The 24,537-nt window shown below is 34.6% G+C and overlaps 1 protein-coding gene across 2 annotated transcripts in view; it reads right to left on the minus strand.

Annotated features, from left to right (window-relative positions):
* Window positions 1-1,046: 1,046 nt before the first annotated feature.
* COMMD10 (COMM domain containing 10) overlaps window positions 1,047-24,537 on the minus strand; it is a 241,049-nt gene continuing 217,558 nt past the window's right edge. For both annotated transcript variants that reach the window (XM_011972860.1, XM_011972861.1), the window contains exons 6-7: window positions 2,767-2,826; window positions 1,047-1,886 (exon numbers count right to left, since the gene is read on the minus strand). In XM_011972860.1, the coding sequence (XP_011828250.1) occupies window positions 1,848-1,886; window positions 2,767-2,826 (99 nt within the window). In that variant the 3' untranslated portion in view covers window positions 1,047-1,847. The remainder of the gene's footprint in view (window positions 1,887-2,766; window positions 2,827-24,537) is intronic.

The raw sequence follows: 24,537 nt of genomic DNA on the forward strand, positions 1-24,537 counted from the left end.
TCTTACTTTTATAAAAAAGTAACATGCACTTAATACTCTTTAGAAATGCCACACGTTCTTTGACTTGTGCATCATAACAACAGTAATGTTTTAAGAAAGAAAGAAAGTTATCTTCAACTAAATATTTCAGAAATAATTATCTTCTTAGTTGGCATTAGACCTTCTACTTGCCCTTTATTTAGTGTCTCTGAGTCAGACTTTGTTGAACCAGACTAATGGAAAGAATACTATTTCCCATATTTTTGCATAGGTTTAAAGATATTTCTTTTAGGGAGCATGTAACGAACTACTTTCAGAAAACTTCATTTCTAACCATCATATTTAACTTGGATACCTACATCGAGAATTCAGTTTGGTCACTAAACCAATGAAAACTTCTGTTTATCTATACGGCTACTGTCAGGAAGGCCTATCAAATTTAACTTGGGATGATGTACATTTATATGTACATGAGAAAAAGTCTGAAAGAATGTTAACCAAAATGTTTATAGTACCTCTAGGACTTCAGGTGTTTACCTCTGAGAACTGGCAAAACAGAGCATAAAAAAGTAGGAGAGATCCTACAAGCCATATTACATTAAAAACATGCCTTCCAGATATTCTACCAATGAAAGTTTGAGTTTAAAAACTTTTAAAATCAATCAACTATGGAAAACTGTAATAGTTGTATTGTGAAATAATCCAAACTCTCAATTCTTCTAAGCAACAGCTTACAAATAGATACACAAACAAATGTGGGTATAAATTCCATATACTGAATATTTGAGAGATATTTAACAGTTGTATTTCCCAGATATTTCAAATAAGAAATGTGCTTCAATTTCAATGACTTTGGTTATTTAAATATAGGACATTTCTGAAATCAAATTTCTTCATGTGAAGAAAGTCGTGTTTGATTCTCTCTCTTTTTGGGAACAATATAGATATTTCATTCATAAAAAATGCAAGTTTTTTTAAACAAATGTATGTAAATGTACTCATTTACAAACATTCATGGCATAAAATATACTATAAATGTATAAAATAAAAAAGTACACTTCAACCAATCCTAAGACACTAAAATTTTATTAACAGAAATCAACATATTTATAGAAAGAGAATATAAAAGGTATCTGATTTGAATAATGGTGCCCATTTAGCACTCATTACGATTATTTTATTCAAGACCTGATTCTGTCTCCCAAACTATAAAGTGAATCATTATTAATTTGCAGCATAAAGAAAAACACACAAAAACCTGGACTATTATTAAATCATTAAACTCAGAGAGAAACTGAAGTTGACAGAGAAGCTCAGACTGGAATTAACTGATACCATACTACTCACTATTTTACATTTCTTTCCTCTATTATTTCTGAAGCAAAATATACTCATCATATTCAAATAAAAATGCCATAGTGTATTTGATTGTATGTGGCTACTTTCTTAATTTTATTTATGTAATTACCAAAGCTCTGTATTCTACTAAGGTACACATCTCATCTTGTATCCATGGACCCTCCTTGATACATTATGGTATCATCAAGCAAGTTTTAAAAACTAAGCAGGACAGGCAAGAAAGCAACACTATGACAGTAAAAACAATATGGTATTCACTTTTGTTTCCTTTAAAGCAAAAGTGTTCTTAATAATTACTGTTGGCTGACAGAACTGAAGAAAGTATATTAGAACCTCAGTACTCTTAACAATGATCTCTCTTGGTTGTTATTTGTCTAAGAAGTGATAAGCCATATAATTTACAGAAAGCAAGCCACTGAATCCTTCAGAAAACACAACCTGGCAATGTATCTTCAATGCAAAATAATGAGGTGGCAGGAGCGTGATGAAAAAAACAGTCTTCGAAAACATCATGTAAGGGAGTCCAGTTGTGCTTGTATAGTCTCTAGCTATTTACAAAGACAAAAAAAAAAAAAAAAAAAAAGAAAAAAAGACATTAGTGAAGGGAACGAAACTCATATCAATTGTTATTTAGACACATGCAAATAGAAAGGAAAAAATGGCATTGGTAACTATGAATATTAAATCCATTCACATAGCAATAAAATTACCAGTTGGAATATTTTTCTTTTTATGTGAAGATATTAGAATTTGTGCTTGAAAATTTAAGTTTTCAAATTTTCAAAGAAAGAAGATTTCTTAATACTGTTAAGTGTCTTCAGCTGTTTCATTTTAAATTATCACTACATAATTTTGTTTTTAATGAGACATGGGGTTTTATTGGAGGCTTATGTACGAGAGAGTGAGTACAGTGGTGGTGGGCTGAACAGGATAACTACATGCATGGTCCAGTGGTAGTGGGCTGGGCAGAACTGCCTACTTTATAAGATTTTTAAAGTTGGAGGTGGAGGGAGTATATTTTCCTGGATTACAAAATCAGTCTTCAGAAAGAAACATGAAATATGCTCACAGATAAATCTCTAAAGGCATGTTTCCCTTTACCTTTGGGCCCAGAAATTAAAGTATTTGACATATATATTTAAAGTGTCAGTGTGGCTAGGAATCACAAAGTTCATTACTTAATGTCTTATATTAAAGCAACAATCCTATTGCTTTAATTAAAACTATTTTCCTTTTCTTCCTGATTTAGTTTTTCAGATTCTCTTCATTTCTCCTATACTTCCCCCTGTGAAATATAAGGTGTTTATAAGGGAAGTTTAAAGAACTTAGTTCCATAATAGGACATTTAAAAATAATAATTCATAAAATGAAAACAAAATATTATGGAAAAAACCCCACATATTAGAAAATTATTTTAAAAATACAGACCTTGTTATAGAAATCAAACAACTCCTTGTGACTGAATTCCACAAGAACTTTCTCCAGGCTCTGTAAGGAAGAAAAACAACAAAAAGAATGTAGCTGTACACAATTTACATCACATTTTTTCTCTCCAGATAATCTTAGAATATGACATAAGATTGTCCTCTGAGTGGTTTTTAAAAATGCTTACCCGCTCTACTCAACCCCATGATTCTTAGAACTAAAAAATGCACTTAATAACACTCTACTTTAGCAAAAGGTTTCAACTCTACAGAGACATCTGTCCTTCAAGTTGACTCTACGAAGGTTAATAAAACATATGCCAGTAAGAGAACAACTTCATTATCTAATTTTTTTCAAGACAGAGATAATACATGAGATTATATTTCATCTTTCTCAGCAGTCTGTTTGAAATCTAGTAAATACCATTACACAAAGACACTGGAGGCAGGATATCTGATTGAACTCATCCAGCCATTAATGCCTCACATCAGCACAGCTACTGCCTCCAAGCACTGATATAGCAGTTGTGATCTCAACATGCTGAGGGTTACCTTCTTTAATGTACAGACTCAGCAAAAGTTCACAATTAACACAACAGTTTCAAAGCCAGGACTTAAACACTCTCTTTCCTTTTACTTCACATGCATTAGAGAATCCTTTATGGGTGCTACAGATGCTAAGTAATATTGTGTATGTATGTATGATGCTGTAGTAAAGTATGACATTAAACTAAACCCAACTCAACTCAATCCAACGTACTTTTGGTTGACTCCATACACTGAGGAAATAATTCAAACAAGTTGCTTAAGACTGCTCAAATGTATTTATTTTATTCAAGGTCCCTCTGAAGAAGTGAAAATTAATGAGGGGACAATGCCAAGAATATGCTAACTGCTCTGATCACACTGCTGCAATCACGTGATATAAAATGGGCATCATGAACTAAAGAAGTAGAAAATTGATGCAAAATTGAGCCACATAATTAATTGTTTATGGTCATTTCCAACATACTATTTATTCTAGTTCCCAGGTCCTATGTTCACTTTTGTTTATCTGTTTTTATGATTTCCATTTCTATTTACAAAGCCGACATTTCAAACCAAATTATCTCTAACTAATTCCAGAAGAGTCAATGGGGCTATGTTCAGAAAATGTATCTCACTTTTCATGAAGCTAAGTGTACAGGATCAAATTTCCATACTTCTAAGTACTTAAGCTTTAAAATGAATAAAGAAGTACATCTGCTTTAAAACCTCTTCCCTTAAGAATGATATAAAATCATAAAGTTTTTATATTATATTAGAAAAATTCATTAGCTGTCACACATCATTAAAGCTCCAAAGATTTAATCAGCATCATCTATACATACTATATGTCCTCCTAGCAGTTAAGGAAGGATGATACCCTAAATTTCTGAGAAAAGCAAGACAAGTTCATTACTCTCACCTCCATCCAAAAAGATAGGAGAGAATGAAGGCTGAATCAGTGTGTAAACAACTGATTTGATGTACCCCTAAAAGTAGTAGTCAAGCCACGTTCTTGTTTTCTGTATTTTGCTTTGCTTTGTTTTAAGGTGGTGTTTCCTAAAATGTTACATTGACGAAACAGAATAAATTTAAATTCGAAAACACACTTCTTAAAAGAACAACTGCTATAGTGGTAGACTAGGAAGCTAGAGGCCCTCTTTCCACCACTAAGATACCAAGTTAACAATATATGGATCAGAATACCCTTGTGAGAACTTTAGAGACCAGTTGAGAAGCTACAGGACCCATGCCATTATAAAACCACGAAGAAATTCCAATGAAAGTGGTAGGAAATTAATTTCACAGTGTTCAGTGTATCCATGCGGATATCCTCTCCCATGTGGAACAGTTGGAGCAACCAAGAAGAACCCCCCAACCCCCATGTCAGAGCTCTTCCCTCAGGACAGAAACAAAAGAATGAACTATACATTCAACATTCTGGCTTTCTGGGGATTCCCAAGGAACTGGTTTCTGTATCACTTAAAGAAGGGCACTCACAGGCCCAGCACCAGCATTTGGAAGGCACTGAAAACAGAGGTGAGAGGCATATTAGAGCTGCAGATCCACAGGCAGGTGCCAGAGGGAGCAAGATATCAGAAAACATTTGAGAGGCGCTAGAACTCCCAGCTGGGCTGATTAGTGAAGGTCTTTCCCTGAGCAAGGTCAGTATGCAAAGACTGGAGGAAGTAGTTGCCTTTCAAAATGCCCAGCAAAAATCACAAAGCATACAAAGCAATAGGGAAATATACCCTAATCAAAGGAACAAAATAAAACTCCGGAAACTTACCCTGAAGAAACAAAGATCTATGAGCTACCTGACAGGGAATTTAAAATAACTATTATAGGGATGTTTAATGAGCTAAAAGAGGGCTGGGAGCAGTAGCTCACATCTGTAACCCCAGTCCTTTGGGAGGCCAAGGTAGGTGGATCACCTGAGGTCAGCAGTTCGAGACCAGTCTGGCCAACATGGTGAAACCCCTCTACTAAAACTACAAAAATTAGCCAGGTATGGTGGCATGCACCTTTAATCCCAGCTACTTGGGAGGCTGAGGCAGGAGAATCACTTGAACCCAGGAGGCAGAGGTTGCAGTGAGCCAAGATCGCGCCACTGCACTCCAACTTGGGTGGTAAAGTGAGACTGTCTCAAAACGACAGAGAGAGAACACAGACTATTGAAAACAATCAGGAAAATGATACATGAACAAAAACACAGAAACTATAAAAAGAACCAAACAGAAATCCTGGAGCTGAAAAATACAATAACTGAACGGAAAAAGTTATTAGAGGTATTCAACGACAGTCTTAGGCAGAATCCGTGAACTTGTAGACAAGTTATCTGAAATCACTGAGCAGAGGAGAAAAAAGAAAGAAGAAATGTGAAGCGATGCTAAGGGATTTAGGACAATATCAAGCAGGTCCATATATGAATGATGGGTATTCCAGAATGGAAAGTAAGAGAGAAAAACATAAGAGAGCTTATCTGAAGGAAAAAATGGCTGAAAACTTTCCCAATCAGTGGACAGAAATGTATATACAGATCAAGAAATTCAAAGAACTCCAACTAGGAAAATCCAAAGATAACCATACTAAGACACATTATAGTCAAACTGTGTAAAGTCAAAGACAGAAACTTAAGAGCAGCAAGAGAAATGTGATTTATCACATATGAGGGAGCTTCCATAATATTACCAGCAAATATCTCAGCAGAAACTTTGAAGGTCAGAAAGGAGTAGGATGATATACTCAAAGTGCTGAAAGGAAACAAAAACAAAAAACCTATTAATCAGGAATACTGTATCTGGCAAAACAGTTCTTCAAAAGTAAAGAAAAAATTAATATTTTCCCAGATAAAGAAAAGCCATGGGAGTTCATTACCGGGAGCTACTCTATATAAAATGCTAAAGGAAGTCCTTTAAGTTGAAATGAAAGGACAGCAGGCAAAAACACAAAGATGTATAAAAATATAAGTTTCTCTAATAAAGGTAAATACATGGAAAAATATAGTAATAGGTACTACTGTAAATTTAGTATGTGAAATTTAAATGAAAAAAACCCCAAAACAAAAACCCATAAATCTATGTTAAGGTACATATAATATATAGAAATGTAATTTGTAACATCAGTAACAAATGGAGAAATGGAGCAGTAAAGGAGAAAGTTTTTGTATGTGATTAAAGTTAGGTTGTTATCAGTTTGAAATAGAACGCTATAACTTTGAGATGTTTTATGGATTCACAAAGGTGACCACAAAGAAAATATCTATAGAATACACACAAAAGGAAGTGAGAAGGGAATGAAAGCATACCACTAGAAAAAAAATCAACGAAACACAAAGGAAGGCAATGAGAGAGGAAGGGAACAAGACATAGACAGCAATTAACAAAATGGCAGTAAGTCCTTGCGTATCAGTAATTATTTTAAATGTAAACAGATTAAACTCCCCAATCAAAAGACATAGGCTGGTTGACTGGATAAAATAACAGAATCCATCTATACACTGTCTATAAGAGACACACCTTAGATCTAACAATACGCATAGGCTGAAAGTGAAAGGATGGAAAAAGATATTCCATGTAAATGGTAACAAAAGAGCAGAAGTGGCTACACTAAAATCAGACAAAATATACTTTAAATAAAAAACCATTACAAGAGACAAAGAAAGACATTATATAATGATAAAAGGGTCAATTTACCAGGAAAATATAACAATTATAAGTATTTATGTACCAAACCTCATAGCTTTGGTGCATAAATACAGTAACTTCTCACTTAATGTTGTCATAGGTTTTTGAAAACCGTAACTTTAAGTAAAATGACAAACAACAAAGTCATTTTTCCCCCACCATTACTATAAAAGGACATTGAACAAAATGACATTATTTAAAAACCTGCTGTACATTGTTTTGCTTAAAGATGCAGTTTCCAAGAACCTATCACAATGTTATATGAGGACTTACTGTATTTCTATGAATCTAAATATATGGAACAAACTTTGGCAGGACTGAAGAAATTGGCAACAACACAATAAATAGCAGGAGACTTCAATATTCCACTTTCAACAATGAACAGAATTATACAGAAAATCAATAAGGAAACAAGATTTAAAAAACCCTGCAGACCAATGAGACCTAACAGACATATACAGAACACTCCAATCAAAAATAGCAGAATATATATTGTTGAGTAACCATGGAACATTCTCTGGGATAAGACCATGCATTGGGCCACAAAACAAATCTTAAGGCCGGGCGCGGTGGCTCAAGCCTGTAATCCCAGCACTTTGGGAGGCCGAGATGGGCGGATCACGAGGTCAGGAGATCGAGACCATCCTGGCTAACACGGTGAAACCCCGTCTCTACTAAAAAATACAAAAAAAAAACTAGCCGGGCGAGGTGGCGGGCGCCTGTAGTCCCAGCTACTCGGGAGGCTGAGGCAGGAGAATGGCGTAAACCCGGGAGGCGGAGCTTGCAGTGAGCTGAGATCCGGCCACTGCACCTGGGTGACACAGCAAGACTCCGTCTAAAAAAAAAAAAAAAAAAAAAACAAATCCTAAATTCCAGAAGTCTGAAGTCATACAAAGTATCTTTTCTGATTACAATGGAATGAAACTAGAAACCAGTAGCTCAAGGAAAACTGGGAAATCTAAAATATGTGGAAATTAAACACATTCTTATACAATCAATGAGTCAAATAAGTCATAAGGCGAATACCTTATGGGAAATACCTTAAGACACATGAAAGTGAAAACACAACATGCCAAAATTTTGGGATGGAATGAAACTAGTGTTAAAGGGTTAAGTTTATAGCTGTCAAATGTATAATGTAAAATATATATATATATCTCAAGTTAACAACCTAACTTTACACCCAAAAGACTAGGAAAAAAAAAAAAAAACCAACCTAAGATCAAAGTGAGCAGGAAGAAGAAAATAATATAGACTATAACAGATAAATGACATAGAAAATCAAAAAACAATATAAAAATTCAAAGAAATTAAGAGTTAGTTTTTTAAAAAGATCAACAAAATTTACAAACCCTTAACTAGACTAATTAAGAAAAAAAAGAAAGAAGACCCAAATAACTAACATTAAAAATAAAAGACAGGACATTGTAACAGATGCCATAGAAATAAAAAAGTGTTATAAAAGAACACTATGAACAACTGTTTGCTAACAAGTTGAATAACCTAGACAAGATGGATAAATTCCTACAACCAACCTACTAAGACTAAATCATGAATAAATAGAAAATATGAACAGATCAATAAAGAATAAGGAGACTGAATCAGTAGTTAAAAACCCCTCAAACAAAGAAATGCCCAGGACCAGATGGTTTCACTGGAGAATTCTACGAAACATTTAAAGAATTAACATCCATTGTCCTGTAACTCTTCCAAAACCTTGAAAAAGAGGAGATACTCCCAACCTTATTCTAATGAGGCCAGTATTATCCTGGTTCCAAAGCCAAACAAAGACACTACAAGAAAACTATAGCTCAATATCCATGATAAGTATTGATGCAAAAATCCTCAACAAAACACTAGCAAACTAAAGTCAAGAGCACATTAAAAGGCTTATACACCATGGTATAATTATCGTTATACAAGTAGTAGTTATTTCTACATTGCAAGCATGGTTCAGCATATGAAAATGGATTGGTGTATTACACTGCATTAACAGAATAAAGGTGGAAAGACACATAATCACCTGAATTGATACAGAAAAGCATCTGACTTATGTCTGTCATAATCATTGCCATTTGTCTTTCAATCCATAATGACTTACAGAAGACCATGGGGAATACAGCAGTGGTAAGTGTTTTGTCTATATTTAGACAGCATACACTCCACAGTCTTCCAAGGGGTGGCCCAGGGCAGTTGTTTTGTGGGGAAATAAGAATGGAGCTTAGATGTGCAAGATAAAAAGGAAAGGGTGGCAGGCCAAGGGCCAATTCCCCACATTATCATGTTCCGACATGGAATCCCCCAAGGAGTCCAAAATTTTTAAATTTGAATCTGTCTTTCTAAGATATCATGAAGATATCTTATCAAGTAAGGAGTGTAGAGCACATTTAAGAGTTCGGTAGCTTTTTAAATGACTTTTACATTTTTATGTATGATATGGATCTCCATTTTTACTCCTGCTTCAGGTCTTACAAATATTAAGAGTGGGTCTGATCAAAAGCTACCCTGGAGCCACTGCATCTTTAGGAGGAAAACATATTCAGCTTTCCTTAGGACTATAACTAGGAAGTCGCAAGTTTGCTTATAAAACCAGAATCAACTAACTTCATTTTTTACTTGTCATAAAATGTATGGAAGGTTTTATCCATTAATTAAGTATATTTTCAAATAATTTATCTTCAGTTTGAACACAAATCAGTGGCAGCCCCCACAGATATATGAAAAGCATTGAGTTCAATGAAAGTTCAATTACTAGTATTAAAGGGTGCTTCTCTTTGGATTGTCTAGGTTCTACGTATTTCATCCTTAATTTTACATACTTCTGGCCTTTGAGTCAACCCACAGTTCATAAGTATCTTTGTTAAGGGAAGAAGAAGAGAAAATAAAATGAAATTCAGACCTGTCATCTTAGTTATCAGTAGCAACTCTAACAGACTTCATGGAGAAAAATGTAGAAACTCCTGGTTAAAGTAGTTTTATAGGCTGAATCTGACAATGTATATAATTATCCATGTGCTTCCTGCCTGTCGCTGTCATTAGATAATGGAACTTGACTATTTGGCCCTATTTTTTTCCTCAGAGTCAGAAAGACTGGATAATAAAATGTAGGATATTATGTCATACTGAATAAGAAGAGAAATACCCTAATGGCAGAAACTACAGCTGTGAGTTATGAAAATGCATCTGCATCTTGTCATCCATAAACCAAAACTATCTTGAATTAAACCAACGAAAGTATGTCTATCTAAATACATACATATATATATGTACACACACACACACACATACACTCCTTTAGATGATACTGTGCCTAGTTTTTAAAAATAGCTGTCTTTAGCATAAAAGTTAATGACATTACATCTCCATTCTTCCAGAAACCAGATACAAGGATATTTTCATATAATGCAAAATTGGATTTTAGGTTAAAAGATTTTAAAGAAATTAAATTTGCTGATCATTCTTTTTTTTTTTTTTTTTTTCTGAGATGGAGTCTTGCTCTGTTGCCCAGGCTGGAGTGCAATGGTATGATCACAGCTCACTGCAGCCTCGTACTGACTCCTGGGTGTAAACGATCCTCCTGCCTCAGCCTGTGAGTAGCTGGGACTAGAAGTATACTACCACATCCAGTAAGTTATTTTTATTGTTTGTAGAGACAGGGTCTCACTATATTGCCCAAGCTGGTTTCAAACTCCTGAGCTCAAGTGATCCTCCCACCTTAGCCTCCCAAAGTGTTGGGATTACAGGTATGAGCCACTGCACCTGGCCTTTGCTGATAATTGCAACAGGAAGTCTTTCAAAGGAATATAGTAACTGGATATGTAATACAAATTATTTCTGGAAGGACTTTTTGTTGGTTGTTTAACAGCAATATCAATGGATACTGCCATTATGCAGTAAGACTAATAGGAAACATTTATCAGATTTGGTTAAAAAGTTATTTTGAGGCCAGGCACAGTGGCTTACACCTGTAATACCAGCACTTTGGGAGGCCAACGTGGGCGGATTACCTGTGGTCAGCAGTTCGAGACCAGCCTGGACAACATGGTAAAACCCTGTCTCTACTAAAAATACAAAAATTAGCCGGGTGTGGTGGTGGGTGCCTGTAATCAGAGCTACTCGGGAGGATGAGGCAGGAGAATCGCTTGAACTCGGGAGGTGGAGGTTGCAGTGAGCCAAGATTGTGCCTCTGCGCTTCAGCCTGGGTGACAGAGCAAGACACTGTCTTTAAAAAAAAAAAAAAAAAAAAGGTTGTAAATTTGTGATAGCTAGAAAGCCCAAGATACTGATATACATACACAGCCTTCCACACAAATGAGTAAGTTTTAAAACATAAAGATGAAGTCAGTAAATAAGGTAGGGTTTTTGTTTTATTGCTGTCATTGTTTTTGTTGTAGGTAGAATGGTTGTTTTTGTAGGAGAGGTGATGGATTTGTACTGAGTCATCTGCAGTATTGCATGATTCCTCTTGAGATGAAAGTATTTATATGTGAGATGTTTTGGAGGCTACTGCAAAATGATACCTGCTCAAGGGAGAATAAAGCAGGATAACATTTTTCTTAGTCTTCCATTCTTGGTTCTACAGAATCTTGTCTAATCTAACTTTCTTAGTTCCCACAAAACCACCAGAAGTCTCTACTCCTATGTGCTTATGTTTATTCCTCATCTATCAACTATGAGTTTAGGCTCTATTAAGGTCTGAATTGTGTGTCCTCAAAATTTGTAAGTTGGAAGTCCTAACCCCTAGTACCTCAGGAGGTGACTTTATTTGGAGATAGAGCTTGGAGGTAATTAAGGTAAAATGTAGTCATGAGGATGGCCCCTAATCCAAATGAATGGTATCCTTATTAAGAGACAAGGATACAAAGGGAAGACTATGCAAAGGCACCAGAGAAAGACAACCATTTGCAAGCCAAGGAGAAAGACTTTAGAAGAAACCAAATGGATTTTAGATTTCTAGCCTCCAAAATTGTGAAAAAATAATTTTCTGTTGTTTAAGCTACCTCATTTGTGTTACTTTGTTATGGCTGCTCTAGCAAGCTAATGTAAGATCAATCACCTCTTCTGGGATAGATAAAAGAGATCCTTATCATAAGAGCAATGTAAAAGCATTATAGAGTTTTAGATATACGAGTGATATAATTATGTTTACATATTTAAGAACTCACTTTGGTTTTTATTTGGAAATGAATTAGAACTGTCTGAACCGTATGTGGAGAAACCAGTTTGGAGGCTACTACATTAGTCCAGGCAAGACAAATGTGATGGCAGCAATGATAGAGAAAAGTGAAAAATTTTGAAGTAGTGTTTAGAGGGAGATGAGACAGCACTTGATGACAGATTTGAATTGGGATGAAGGGTAGTGAAAAAATAAAAGGAGTCAAAAATGACTCTCAGGTTTCTGGCAGAAGCTGGAGGGATGGAACTGAGATTACAAACTCTTAGAGCTGCAGATCCGAAGAAGGGCAGGATCCAAAATACAGTTTCAGACACAATTAGCTTGATATGTCTGCAAGATTTCCTTGAAAATACATGTCTGGAGAGCCAAAAAGGAGATTTAGGTAAGGGATATACATTTGGAAGTCACTGATATATTGATGATATTTAAAACCACAAAAGTGCATGAAATTGCCCAGGAAAAGAATGTATTTTTCCAGATCATATGGGACCAAAAAAAAAACGTAGTATGAAAAGAGAGGTAGCCTGAGGCTGAGCCACAAGGAAATTCCAATATCCAGGGTATGCAGGTGTTCAATAAATGTTGAGTATCATCAGCTTCATTAATGTTTTCTGCACAGTATTTTGAAATGTACAGTGGACATGAATCAAAACAAATCAGTAAATAAGTATACAGGCAATACAACTGGATGGCTTATTTTTAAGTCTTCCATTTTCCTGTAAAACCCATTGAAGTCACTAATATTGTTAACTAAATATACAGAGACTGAAGACTTTCTCTCTCTCTTCTGCTTGTACATGTAAGATTACAACTAAGAACTTACTTAATAAATCCATTACTTATATTGTCTATGCTGATGTCATGCATTAGTACTAAACTCGGACTTTCTGCATCTAATCTAAAAACAGTGCAAAGTGAAAATGAAAGTGCAAAGATTAATATTCTGTCAATTTCTTAAAAGAGAAGAAAGATGTGTTTGTTCACCCATTCCTTTTCATTTCTAATTTGTAATCCTATCTATGAGTACCTAGATAATGTTGCACATACCCATTAGCACAATTCCCATGGAAATAGAATTCAGTAAGGTCTTCAGAAAAGTCTGACTTGATGAAAGCTGACACTAAAAAATACCCTCTGTTTTCCCATTAGTTAGGAATTAGGAACACATATACATTTTTCAAGAGAGAAATGCATTAACCTCTTCACAAATTACCCAAGCAAAAATATCCTCTAAATAATACAGATATAAACTAGATAAGAATTAAACCAAATTTACATTGCTTAGCTTTAAACCTGAAATTGGATATCAGAATCAGAAATGATACAATTATCTTTTCACCTAGAAAATCAGGAGATAGAATATTTCAGTAAAAGAAATAGTACTAAACTCTTGTCCAAGTTGAATGTAACAATACTTGGCTAGGTACTTAGAGAGGAAGTTTTCTTTTTAGTTATAGAAATAAAAGGCAGAGATAAAATGTAAATAACAATTCAAGTCGTACTAAATGAGTTTATAAAACAAAACTCATTAGGTATCATTTATTAAATATGTCTACAGATATACTCCTATAACTATATAGAGACTGTAAACATATTCCAGTATCTCTATTATTATTTGTTGACAATATTTACTAAGTATTATTGTTTAAAAACCTAGAGATATAATTTCAGCTCCACCTTAGGCTAAATAAACCATGAAACTCTACTCATGATTACAACTGTTAGTCATTTCTGTCACACACTATATTCAGTCATTCAGTAAAGAAACAGAGTAACAAGTGCTGTCCAAGAAATGTGCTCATGATACAAAGATGAATGTGCCATGGCAAGGAATAGACTCTTGACCAAAGAAAGATCCTCCTCTATGTTTGCAAGTTGCCTTTTATAACTAAGCTCCCAAATATGGGAAGAACGGTGCATGAGGCAGTGAGGGAGAAAAGGATTCTCTTCCCATCCTTCCAATCCATGAAATCAATCTTGGCAACCAAAGGGGCAATCAATAATTGATGTCACAACCAGCTGTGGCTCAAAGGGCACCAGCATGAGAAGGTACAAGCAAAGCATCCTATGCAGAGTGAATGAACAAATTTCTACTTTTCTGTGAGGCAGTCTGACTACATGATCTCCCAAGATTCTTTCCAATTCTATGATTCAAGAATGTTGAAAAGTACATCTATGTATGCAAGTTAAACTAGTGAATGGAAGTAGGCAGAACCATGAAATGTCATTAAGAAAACACTTAAGCAATATCCTTGCCCAATCCTCCTATTTAATAGATGAGAAAAATGGTGCCTGTAAAGGTGAAATAACTCATAAAATATATATAATATATAAAAGTGAAACATGTCATTGTTCTTTCCATTGCATTACTATGGTAACTTGAGATTGTTACAGCACTTTCACCTGTATATCAAGATAATACTTAGAACTTAGGTCCTAATCAGTTTGTGCAATTACTTCCATTAAATAACTCATTCTACACAGAAATATGTAAAAGCTTTGCTGAGGGTAAATATTTTGATAAATATAGCTGATGGGGTGTCACACTGTCTTAAGTAATAAGAGGTAATGCTAGGTTAAAGTCTTTAATTTCTCAAAAGTGGTCTGAAAAAATATAATCAAATCTCTTTGTATGTTACACCAATTAGACTAACAATATTTTCACCGCCACTGTGAATATTTTACAAATATTAATACAATACCATTGCCAAATTTAAAAAGTCAGGTTTTGTTAAAGTTAAAATTCTAATACCAAACAAATAAAAAAAGTTAGTCCAGTAAATATACTACATACTGATCATTTTCACCTGAATTTCAGCTCATCTCTGTTGCTACCTCAAGCCCTGTGATTCCAAAGACTTCATTAAAATATTATGCAGTCCAGCAGTTTCCAAAACCTCACAGGAATGTCCCCACTCTTTAAGAGGGGTACTGGGCAAACACAAACTCCCGAGCTTACATCAACATTTGATAAAAGTTACAAAAGGACAACTGCAACAAATACATGGAATACACCACAAAAGGCATTTTCCCAGTGTTAAATCAATCAAATTATAACTTTTAATTTTTGAAAAGTACAGTTTAACAAAATGATTACCTATTTAATATAAGCAGCAAAAATTCTAAACTTGTTAGCATAGCGTTCAAGACTTCCAAACTCTGGCCCATGACTCTTACAGACGCATCTCTCAATATCCTCTTAATGCACTGCATGTGCAGGCAGTATGGAAGTACCAGTAGGGTTTTACATACTGCTCTCTGGGTCCTTTTTCATGTTGTCTCTTGTGTTCTCCCAACACTGCTTCCAATTGCATGCATGCACATCCTGGTGCACACATGCACACACCAGTGATTTCATTTAGCTAGATCTTTTAGTATAGTTCAGTTGACATCATGTCATTTTTCCCAAAGGAAAAAAATATCAGATATGGAAAATACCAGAATAAGTGCATTTTGTCTAAATGATTTCAATATTTTCTAATTATATTGTAGTATTTGACCCCAATGATAGTCTTACGGGTCTTATGAGTCTTGTTTACTCAGAAAATACATGGGCTAAATAGTGCAGTAATTAAACTCTAAGTATTTATTCTGTAGTTAGCTTAAAAAGTAGCACCACACTCTTGAAGGTCCCCACCTCAGGATGGTTAAAGCAAATGCTTTTGTGTTTTATACATGTTTAGCTAAAAAATACAACAGTTTTTTAGCTGTCAACATAACAAACTGTCTTTGACCAGAAACCTTTATTCAATATAAAAATTGTGTAAGAGTGTGCGTGAAATATTTTCATGAAATGTTTAATTAGATACATTCATTTTGGCTCTTAGGTCACTTGACTTGTTGTCTATATATTATATTTTTGGTTTGGCTAAAATACTACTTTGCTCCAGTGTAGATAAAATATGCTTGGCAGTCATATCATCACCATATTTTCCTTCCTCTTAAAAATACAATGTGCTATGCATGAGCAGATCATTAACTTGGAGCCAATCAAAACACACCTCGTACAGTATTAACTGTAATTTATTATGTGTGTGCTGATATTGCCATTATGATTTTCAGCTTTGGTACTGAAATATTTAGCTTTGGTTGCTGAATATAATCAGCAAGATAAGAGGTTTTGAATATGATTATTTGAAGCTTTTTAAACAGTGAGAAACTAGGTTGAAAAGAGCATTGGCAGCTAAAAACAATGGACCTTTTTCTGTACTAAATACTATAGGTAATGCTATATTTTTCTATTTATAAGTATTTATAATTTATTCTAAGGATAAGTACTTATCTGATTTCTGAAACATCATCATTTGTAATAGGTACATTATTTAACTTCTCAAGACGTGTTACTATCTTGGCTGAGGGATTCTAGGTAAATTATAAGTAACAAATTGAAATTCTGTTGTTTCTAGTGTGTAGTTTTAAAGATTATGATCTCAACATTCAAATTTAGGTTTCTCTTTTCTTTATAAAATGACTGCAATAGATTCATAAACAGAAATTTAAATGATGCATGTGTACTTTCAAAAGCTACTATGTATTTGGCATCCTAAATTAAATAACTTAATGTAATTCACAGAGTAAGAAAAAGGTAATTAAAAACATGTGCAGGCTTAATTTTTTTCTATCTTGTGTTGCCACATAAGTCTTCAAGGAAAATAGGACCAATGTGCGCACCTAAATGAGTGTTGATTTGACAATTTGGTTAAATTTACACTTCTCATCGGTGAATAGAAGCTCTGTCTCAGCAAAATAAAAAGGGCGAGTTCAGCATTTACTTCAAGTTATGAAGGGCATTGAGTTTATCATACAACAGGCAACTGAAAATCCATTGTAAACTGTAGTATAATAATAGGAAACATCCTATTTTACCTCCAACACTTGTGGAATCAAATTCCTAAAGACAGGCAGGTACAATAACTAATTTGATAGGATATGTGGTTAATTTAAGGCAGTAACTATCCAGAAGAAAATTTTAACCTCTAATGATGCTCTTCCAAATATATATGACTGATAAAAACTGGAATTCATTTTTCCATGCACATTAGCTCTCTGCTAACCTAATTACCAGATTATGATTCACAAAATCTTCTTGGAATCAAGTGAACAAATGATGCATATTCTAAAAAGTACATGGTTTAAATGAGTTGATATATTTCTATAATCCTTAGTATATCTGAAGCTCACAAATAAGGATTTCATTTTGTGTTTGAAATATAATGTCTGTTGTGTACCACTGTGAATTCAATGCAGCAACAGCTGATAGTTCAGTTTGTACAATGATATCTGAATAATGGATGGAACATGGGTTTTATTCGTAACTTCATGAAAATAACAACACTGGAGAATTTAACTTACATTTTTTGGTAACAGCTTTATGGAAATATTCATGTCCCACACAATTCACCCACTTAAAGTGTATAATTCAATGGTTTATAGAATGTTCATACAGTTGTGCAACTATCACCACAATTAATTTTAGAACATTTTCATCATCCCCAAAAGATACCCATGCCCTTTAGTTATTTTCCACCAACTCTCCTGTCTTACCCCCTGCTCCCTCCTCTCCAGGTCCTAGGCAACCAATAATCTACTTTATTCTAACAGATTGCTTATTCTGGAAACCCTATCAATTTTAAATGGAATCATATATGTGGTTTTTTATGACCAGTTTCATTCATGTAGTATAATATTTTCGAGATGTATCCATGTTGTATCATGTATCAGTATAAATTCTGTTTAGTAAGGTTTGTATCTCAATTTAAGCCACTGAATTGTTAAGGTTAGATTTTAAAATTTAGAATTAAAAAAGTCATGTATGACACAAACACATGCTTACACATAATATATGATAATGCTACTAACACACTTTGATTTTCCTTTGACAATTAAGAAGATACGGCTGGGCGTGGTGGCTCACACCTGTAATCTCAGCACTTTGGGAGGCTGAGGTGGGTGGATCAGCTGAGGTCAGGAGTTTGAGACCAACCTGGCAAAATGGTAAAACCCTGTCTCTACCAAAAATACAAAAATTAGCCAGGTGTGGTGGCAGGTACCTGTAATCCCAACCACTTGGGAGGCTGGGGCAGGAAAATCGCTTGAACCCGGGAGGCGGAGGTTGCAGTAAGTTGAAATAATGCCATTGCACTATAGCCTGGGTGACAAAAGCAAAAGTCCATCTCAAAAAAGAAAAAAAAAAAAGGGTATTTCTGAATCATGCTTCACATGCTTATATATATTGTATTTGAAATTAATTTTTATTTTTCTTTCTGGCAATGTCTTATTCGTATTTTAAGACTCTTCTGAAGTGTTACCTCCTCTGTAAAACCTCGCCTGATTTCCTTTCCCCCTTCTATCCACCTGTTGCTTGCTTTGGTGCTGTACAGCACAATGAGAATACCTGTGTTAGTACTTATGATCACTTTACAATGAAGGCTTCCAAAACATAGTGTGTTCCTTGAGGTCAAGGGTAGTTTATTTCTTTACTTTCCCTCTAAAAGGAGCCAGGATTAAATAACAATAGGGGATACTTATATTACTTCTAAGTACAGTGATTACTTGTATGCTCATTAACATATGGCGAAACAAATCTGGCCATTAGCAGCTTATGCCTTATGATTTAGGATCTGATGTTCTACATAAAACAAAACACCTTTGTGAAGTATGACATCTTTACTTCATTAATTTATTCAACTTTCTAATTATATACTTACTTTGATTGCAAATTAAGCCATCAGATATGTTCTGGTGCTTTGATTTGTACAGAACATGGTGTATTTTATGGATATTGAGACTAATTTCACTTGTTTTCAACACAGATTTACGAGCAACATGCTAGAGTGTTGGGGTTACAGCAATGATGAAGACAATGCATACAATCTTTGCTTTTCTTGAGCTTACGAGTCCAATAGAGACAAATAAACTGAGGTTACAAAATAATGTAAGTGCCATAACAGGCAAAGTATAGGACACAGAGAACAAACACTACACCTACATTCTGGAGTCAATAAAGGATTCCTAGTAGAACTGATATCTAATCTGATACCTGAAAGATAAATTATTGGTAATAACGTAGGGTGGAGGATATTCCTACCAGCAAAAGAGAACATGAAAGGGAAAAGCAGACCAGTCTACTGGTAATTTAAATTTGTGATGACGGTGGCTTGAACTAGCATAGAAGCAACAGAATATAACAGAAATATATAGATTTAAGAGCTATTTTGGAGGCACATCCACAAAACTCTGATTCTTTCGATGAAAGAAATGGGTGAGATGAAGAGTTAGGAATCAAAGATGAAGCACAAGTATCTGCCTTGGGCACTGAAAGAAGGGTAGGGCCATTCACTAAGATAGAATGTGGGTTGAGGGAAGTAATCTTGGGGATGAAAAAGAGGTTGGGAATTACGAGTTCAGTTTAAGACATGTATTTCAAAGTATCTTTGGATAAGCATGTAGAAAATACCAGCAGGCCATTAGATATACAAACTCAGTATTTAAATTAGGAATCTGATACAGATTAATACTTAAGTGTGCTCAGGAGGGAGAAAAACAGTCAGAAATTAGAACTATAGTAACACAAAGTACTGCCTAAGGCAAATGTGTCAAGAAGATCAATAATAAATCCTTAAGGCACACCAATAATTAAGAGACTGCCTTGAGAGGTAGGTTAAAAACTAGAGGTAGTTCACGGACACTAAAGAAAGAAAAACTTCTAAGGAGAGAGTGATTAGAATGTCAACTGCTCCCAAGAATCCAAATGAGACAAGGACTAGTAAGTTTTCATTTTAATTCAACGATGAGAATGTTACTGATATTGGCAAAAGTATTTTGGTGTAGTGATGGGGAAAAGCCAAGCCCAGCTGAATAGAGGAATGAGTATACGGCAAGGAAATCAAGCAAATGTAGATCAGAGATTGATAGTCTGCAGGCCAAGTGTGACCTGCTTTCAGTTTTTGTAAATAAAGGTTTATTGGAACACAGCCACACTCATTCTTTTACATACTGTCTAAGCCTACTTTTATGTTGTAACCAGCAGAGCCGTATAGTCTGCAAGTTTAAAATATTTACTATTTGGCCCTTTACGGAAGAAAGTTTGCCAACCTCTATTGTAGACAAATGTCTCAAGTTATTAGTCCTATTTACCAAAAGTGACCTAATAAGCATCCATATTTCTCATGTTTACTATGAGACTTGCCAGTTAGAAAGACCTGTTGTTGATATATAAGTGGAACTAAGTAAAAATCTGCTGTACTGAATACAGTCTAATTGCTCATCTCAAGGCTGAAATTTCAGATCCTCTTCACGCTCATTTAATATATTGCTGTTTTATGAGAAAGGTTGGTGACAGTTGCAGAGGTTGATAGAACATATCTTTGGGTAAATAAAATACATCACTTAGCTCATATTTACATACATTTTATGACATTAGTAATGACCGATATAATCTAAAATTCTCTAAGAGAAAACAAATGCAATTTTCAGATTGATACTTTAAAAAAAGTAAATTGTACCCTCAAGTTTTCTCTGTTTTCTATAGTTTATTAATAATAAACACTTTTTTTTGAACAATGACTTTAGTTAGTTTCAAGTATTTTATTTTAATGAGTCATTTATTCACATGAAGTCAATAAAAAATTTGAGTGTCAGTTTTAAAACTCCAGTTCATCTACAAAAAGAAGTCAAAGGCTTAGATCAGAAACATTTCAATTGGGCTCTTCAGCTTTTGCTTGTTATACTGGTCTTTGCCTGGAATGACTCATAGCATAATGAAGCTTCACAATTTGGTTTAATGTTTTGTATCTGTTAATGATTAGACAGGTTACATGCCTCTGTAGTCTAGTCATTAATATTAATGAGTTTTGTGACCTAGGCCAAGTTAATAAAACAAACTTTTAAATATCCTGTTTAAAAGTTCTCAATAATAATTTTGAACTTGAAATTGTTTTATAGAATTCTTTTATAGGGCTGGAAAATATACAAAGGTTTCAAAGACATCTTCTATCTTGGATGAGGAAAAATGACAGAATGGTGAGAGCATCTATCAAACATCGCTTTTTGATTACAGGTCACATATGGCTGGTTCAAAATCATATATTTAATGGAATAGGGAATTAAGACAGATTACGAGGAGTGTTCTTCAAAAAGCTCATGGAAAATGCATATTAAGAAAAAACTATGCATGGATTTCAAAATTCTTTTGCACCAAAATACACTAACTTTTTTACAGTATGTCTGAGCAGAATCTACTTTGAGGCACCAAGAAGGATAAGACATCCATTTAAAAATAGCCCCTATCAGAGCAAAATGAATTCTTCTAAAAGTGAAGCAAGAACAAACATCACATTTATGATGAATTGTGAGTGAAATGTGGTGAAATCATTGGTGTTTATATTATAAAGACTTGATGGAGACAATGCCCAAAAGACATTAGCAGTTTCCAAATGGATAACTTGTTTTAAGAAGGGATGAGACAACGTTGAAGATGAAGCCCACAGTGACAGACCATCCACATCCATTTAGGAGGAAAAAAATAATCTTGTTCATGCCCTAAGAGAACTGAAAATTAACAGCAGAAACCAGAGCCAACACCACAGACATCTCAACTGGTTCAGCTTACACAATACTGATTGAAAAATAAGTTCAACAAACTGTCCACTAGATGGATGCCAAAACTCTTACAACACCCAGATCAACTGCAGATAAGAACAGAGCTTTCCATGAAAATTTAAATGAGTGGGGTAAAGATTCTGAAGCATTTTGTCCAAGAATGGTAACAGGATATGTAATACGGCATTACCGGTATGATCCTGAAGACAAAGCACAATCAGAACAATGGCTACCAAGAGATGAAAGTGGTCCAGTCATGAGAAAGGTTATGGCAACAGTTTTCTGGGATGTTCAAGTCATTTTGCCTACTGACTTTCTGGGAGGCCAAAGAATGATAACATATGCTTATTAGGAAAGTGTTTTGAGAGCATTAGCAAAAACTTTGGCAGAAAAACACCTAAGAAAGCTTCACTAGAGTCCTCCTCTGCCACGACAATGCTCCTGCTCATTCCTCTCATCACACAGAACAATTTTACAAGAATTTCAATAGGAAATCATTAAGCATCCACCTTACAGACCTGATTAGGCTCCTCTGACTTTTTATTTCCTGATCTTAAAAAATTCTATAAAGAACATCCATTTTTCTTCAGTTAGTAATGTACAAAAAGACTACACTGATATGGCTAAATTCCTCAATTCCAAAAGATCTAAGGGATGGTCTAAATGGCTGGTATTATTGCTTACAAAAGTGTCTTGACCTTCATGGAGGCTATGTTGAGAAATAAAATTTGTATCTTTTATTTTTATATTTTAATTCAATTTTTCCTTGACCTTTTTGAAGTACCCTCATATTCCATAGATGACTGAATACAACATGGAAACAGGTTAAATTTGTGTAATCCCAAAGTAGTTGAAAGTAAGTTTTACTTTCATGTCAGATCTGAGCTAACAAATATAAAACTGAGAGGTTGGTGGTTACGAAAAAATAACTCATTTGTATCATGGAGTTGGGAAAAAGTAAATGATTTTGTAAAAGTGGAATGTTTGTATGGAGCAATATGACTTAAAGTAGGGTGAAATAATGGCCTAAGAGTTTCCTTTTAGACATTTAAGCAGGGGCTGACATAAATGAAAGTTTGCCAAATCTTGTAGAAGCAGCCAAGGACTATGCTGCAAATCAGAACTCTTCCAAGTAGACATAGGCTCCTTCTAATTGGTCTAGACTAATGTGAAACCATTATTTTTAGTAACAGAGATGACTAATGCCCTTCTTAAATGTTGATCTTCCATCCTGGTAGCTTAAGAGTAAAAACCACATTGAAAAACGTCATGCTCTCAGTCTGGTCATGGTTTAGAATGTTAATCCAATTCATGGAGAGTACTTATACTTATGTAGTAGAAACTAGATTTGAGATAGGAAATAAAAGTACACAAAGGGTACTAAGCAGAATTAGTATATATAAAGATATAGAATCTATATATAATCATAAATATACATGTGTATATACATAATTTATATATAATCTTTATTATCTTTATTTGAGACTGGGTTTCACTCATTGCCCAGACTAGAGTGTAATGGTGTGATCTCGGCTCACTGCAACCTCCGCCTCCCAGACACAAGTTATTCTCCTGTCTCAGCCTCCCAAGTAGCTCAGATTACAGGCACGTACCATCAAGCCCAGCTAATTCTTTTGTAAATTCAGTAGAGGTGGGGTTTCACCAAGTTCATCAGGCTGGTTGCAAACTCCTGACCTCAAGTGATCCATCCACCTCGGCCTCCCACAGTGCTGGGATTACAGGTGTGAGTCACCGTGCCCAGCCTAATTTATATACAACCTTTATATAATGGGAATGATTACATAAAGCAGCAGCATCCCTTTTCTTTCTAGTCCCCATGCCACTACCTAATCTAAGCACTCATTTTTCAGAAATCAGAATGCTGAATTTGCTAAAATTCCTTTTCTTCAGTATCTCCATTCTCTAGACCATTCTAAATGCAGATGCCAAATTCAGTTTTTCGAAATGCCACCCTCTACAAAAGATAGTCAATATCTTTTCCATAACCAACTGTAAAGTTCTACCTTTTTTGCCTAGAATTTAAAGCTTTCTATAAACTGGTCCCAGTCTAATTTTTCCTTTTTCAATTATGAAATATTTAAAATGTTAAAATAACAGGAACTAATAAATGAATGTAACAGATACCCTGTAACCCAACACCGAGATATAACAATGTATTAACTTTTTTGCTTTTGAAAAGCCTAAATAAAGCATCCAGTTAAAGTGTGCCATTTATCCCATCTCCTTCCCTTTAGTAAAAGGATAAAACCTTGCTGTAAATAAAAATGTAAAGTAGGAAATAAGAAACAAGGAACAAAATACTTAAAAATATAAAAACATAATTCTTCATTATGTCACAATACGAATAATTTCTAAAAATGCTATCCATTTACTAACCTTAGATTAGAAGGCTTGAAAGTCAGAAAATAACAATAAAAATGGCAATTAATACATCTTTTCCCTTCCTTTCAAATTTGTGACAGAGGTGAAATTAACCTAGTTTCTGCAGATGGGATTAAAATACGCAGAAATGGGGTAAAAAGTATATATTAATTTTCTCATCCTCATCCCTTATTCCTCTAACAAAAAGTTGAGAAGACTGGCAAGTCAGACTAGGAAGGGTGCTTTAATAACCTATATGTATGCGAACCAAGATGGCTTACAATCTCAGCAACCAAAATAATTGGCAAAAATCATGCTTTCTTTTGTGCACTTATGGAAAAGCTGGGAGGAAAGGGAAACTTAAGAGGAGGTTAAAATACTTGAGATGAATCAGTACACAAGATAA

Source organism: Mandrillus leucophaeus, unplaced genomic scaffold, assembly GCF_000951045.1.
Source record: "Mandrillus leucophaeus isolate KB7577 unplaced genomic scaffold, Mleu.le_1.0 Scaffold131, whole genome shotgun sequence".
NCBI lineage: Eukaryota > Metazoa > Chordata > Mammalia > Primates > Cercopithecidae > Mandrillus > Mandrillus leucophaeus.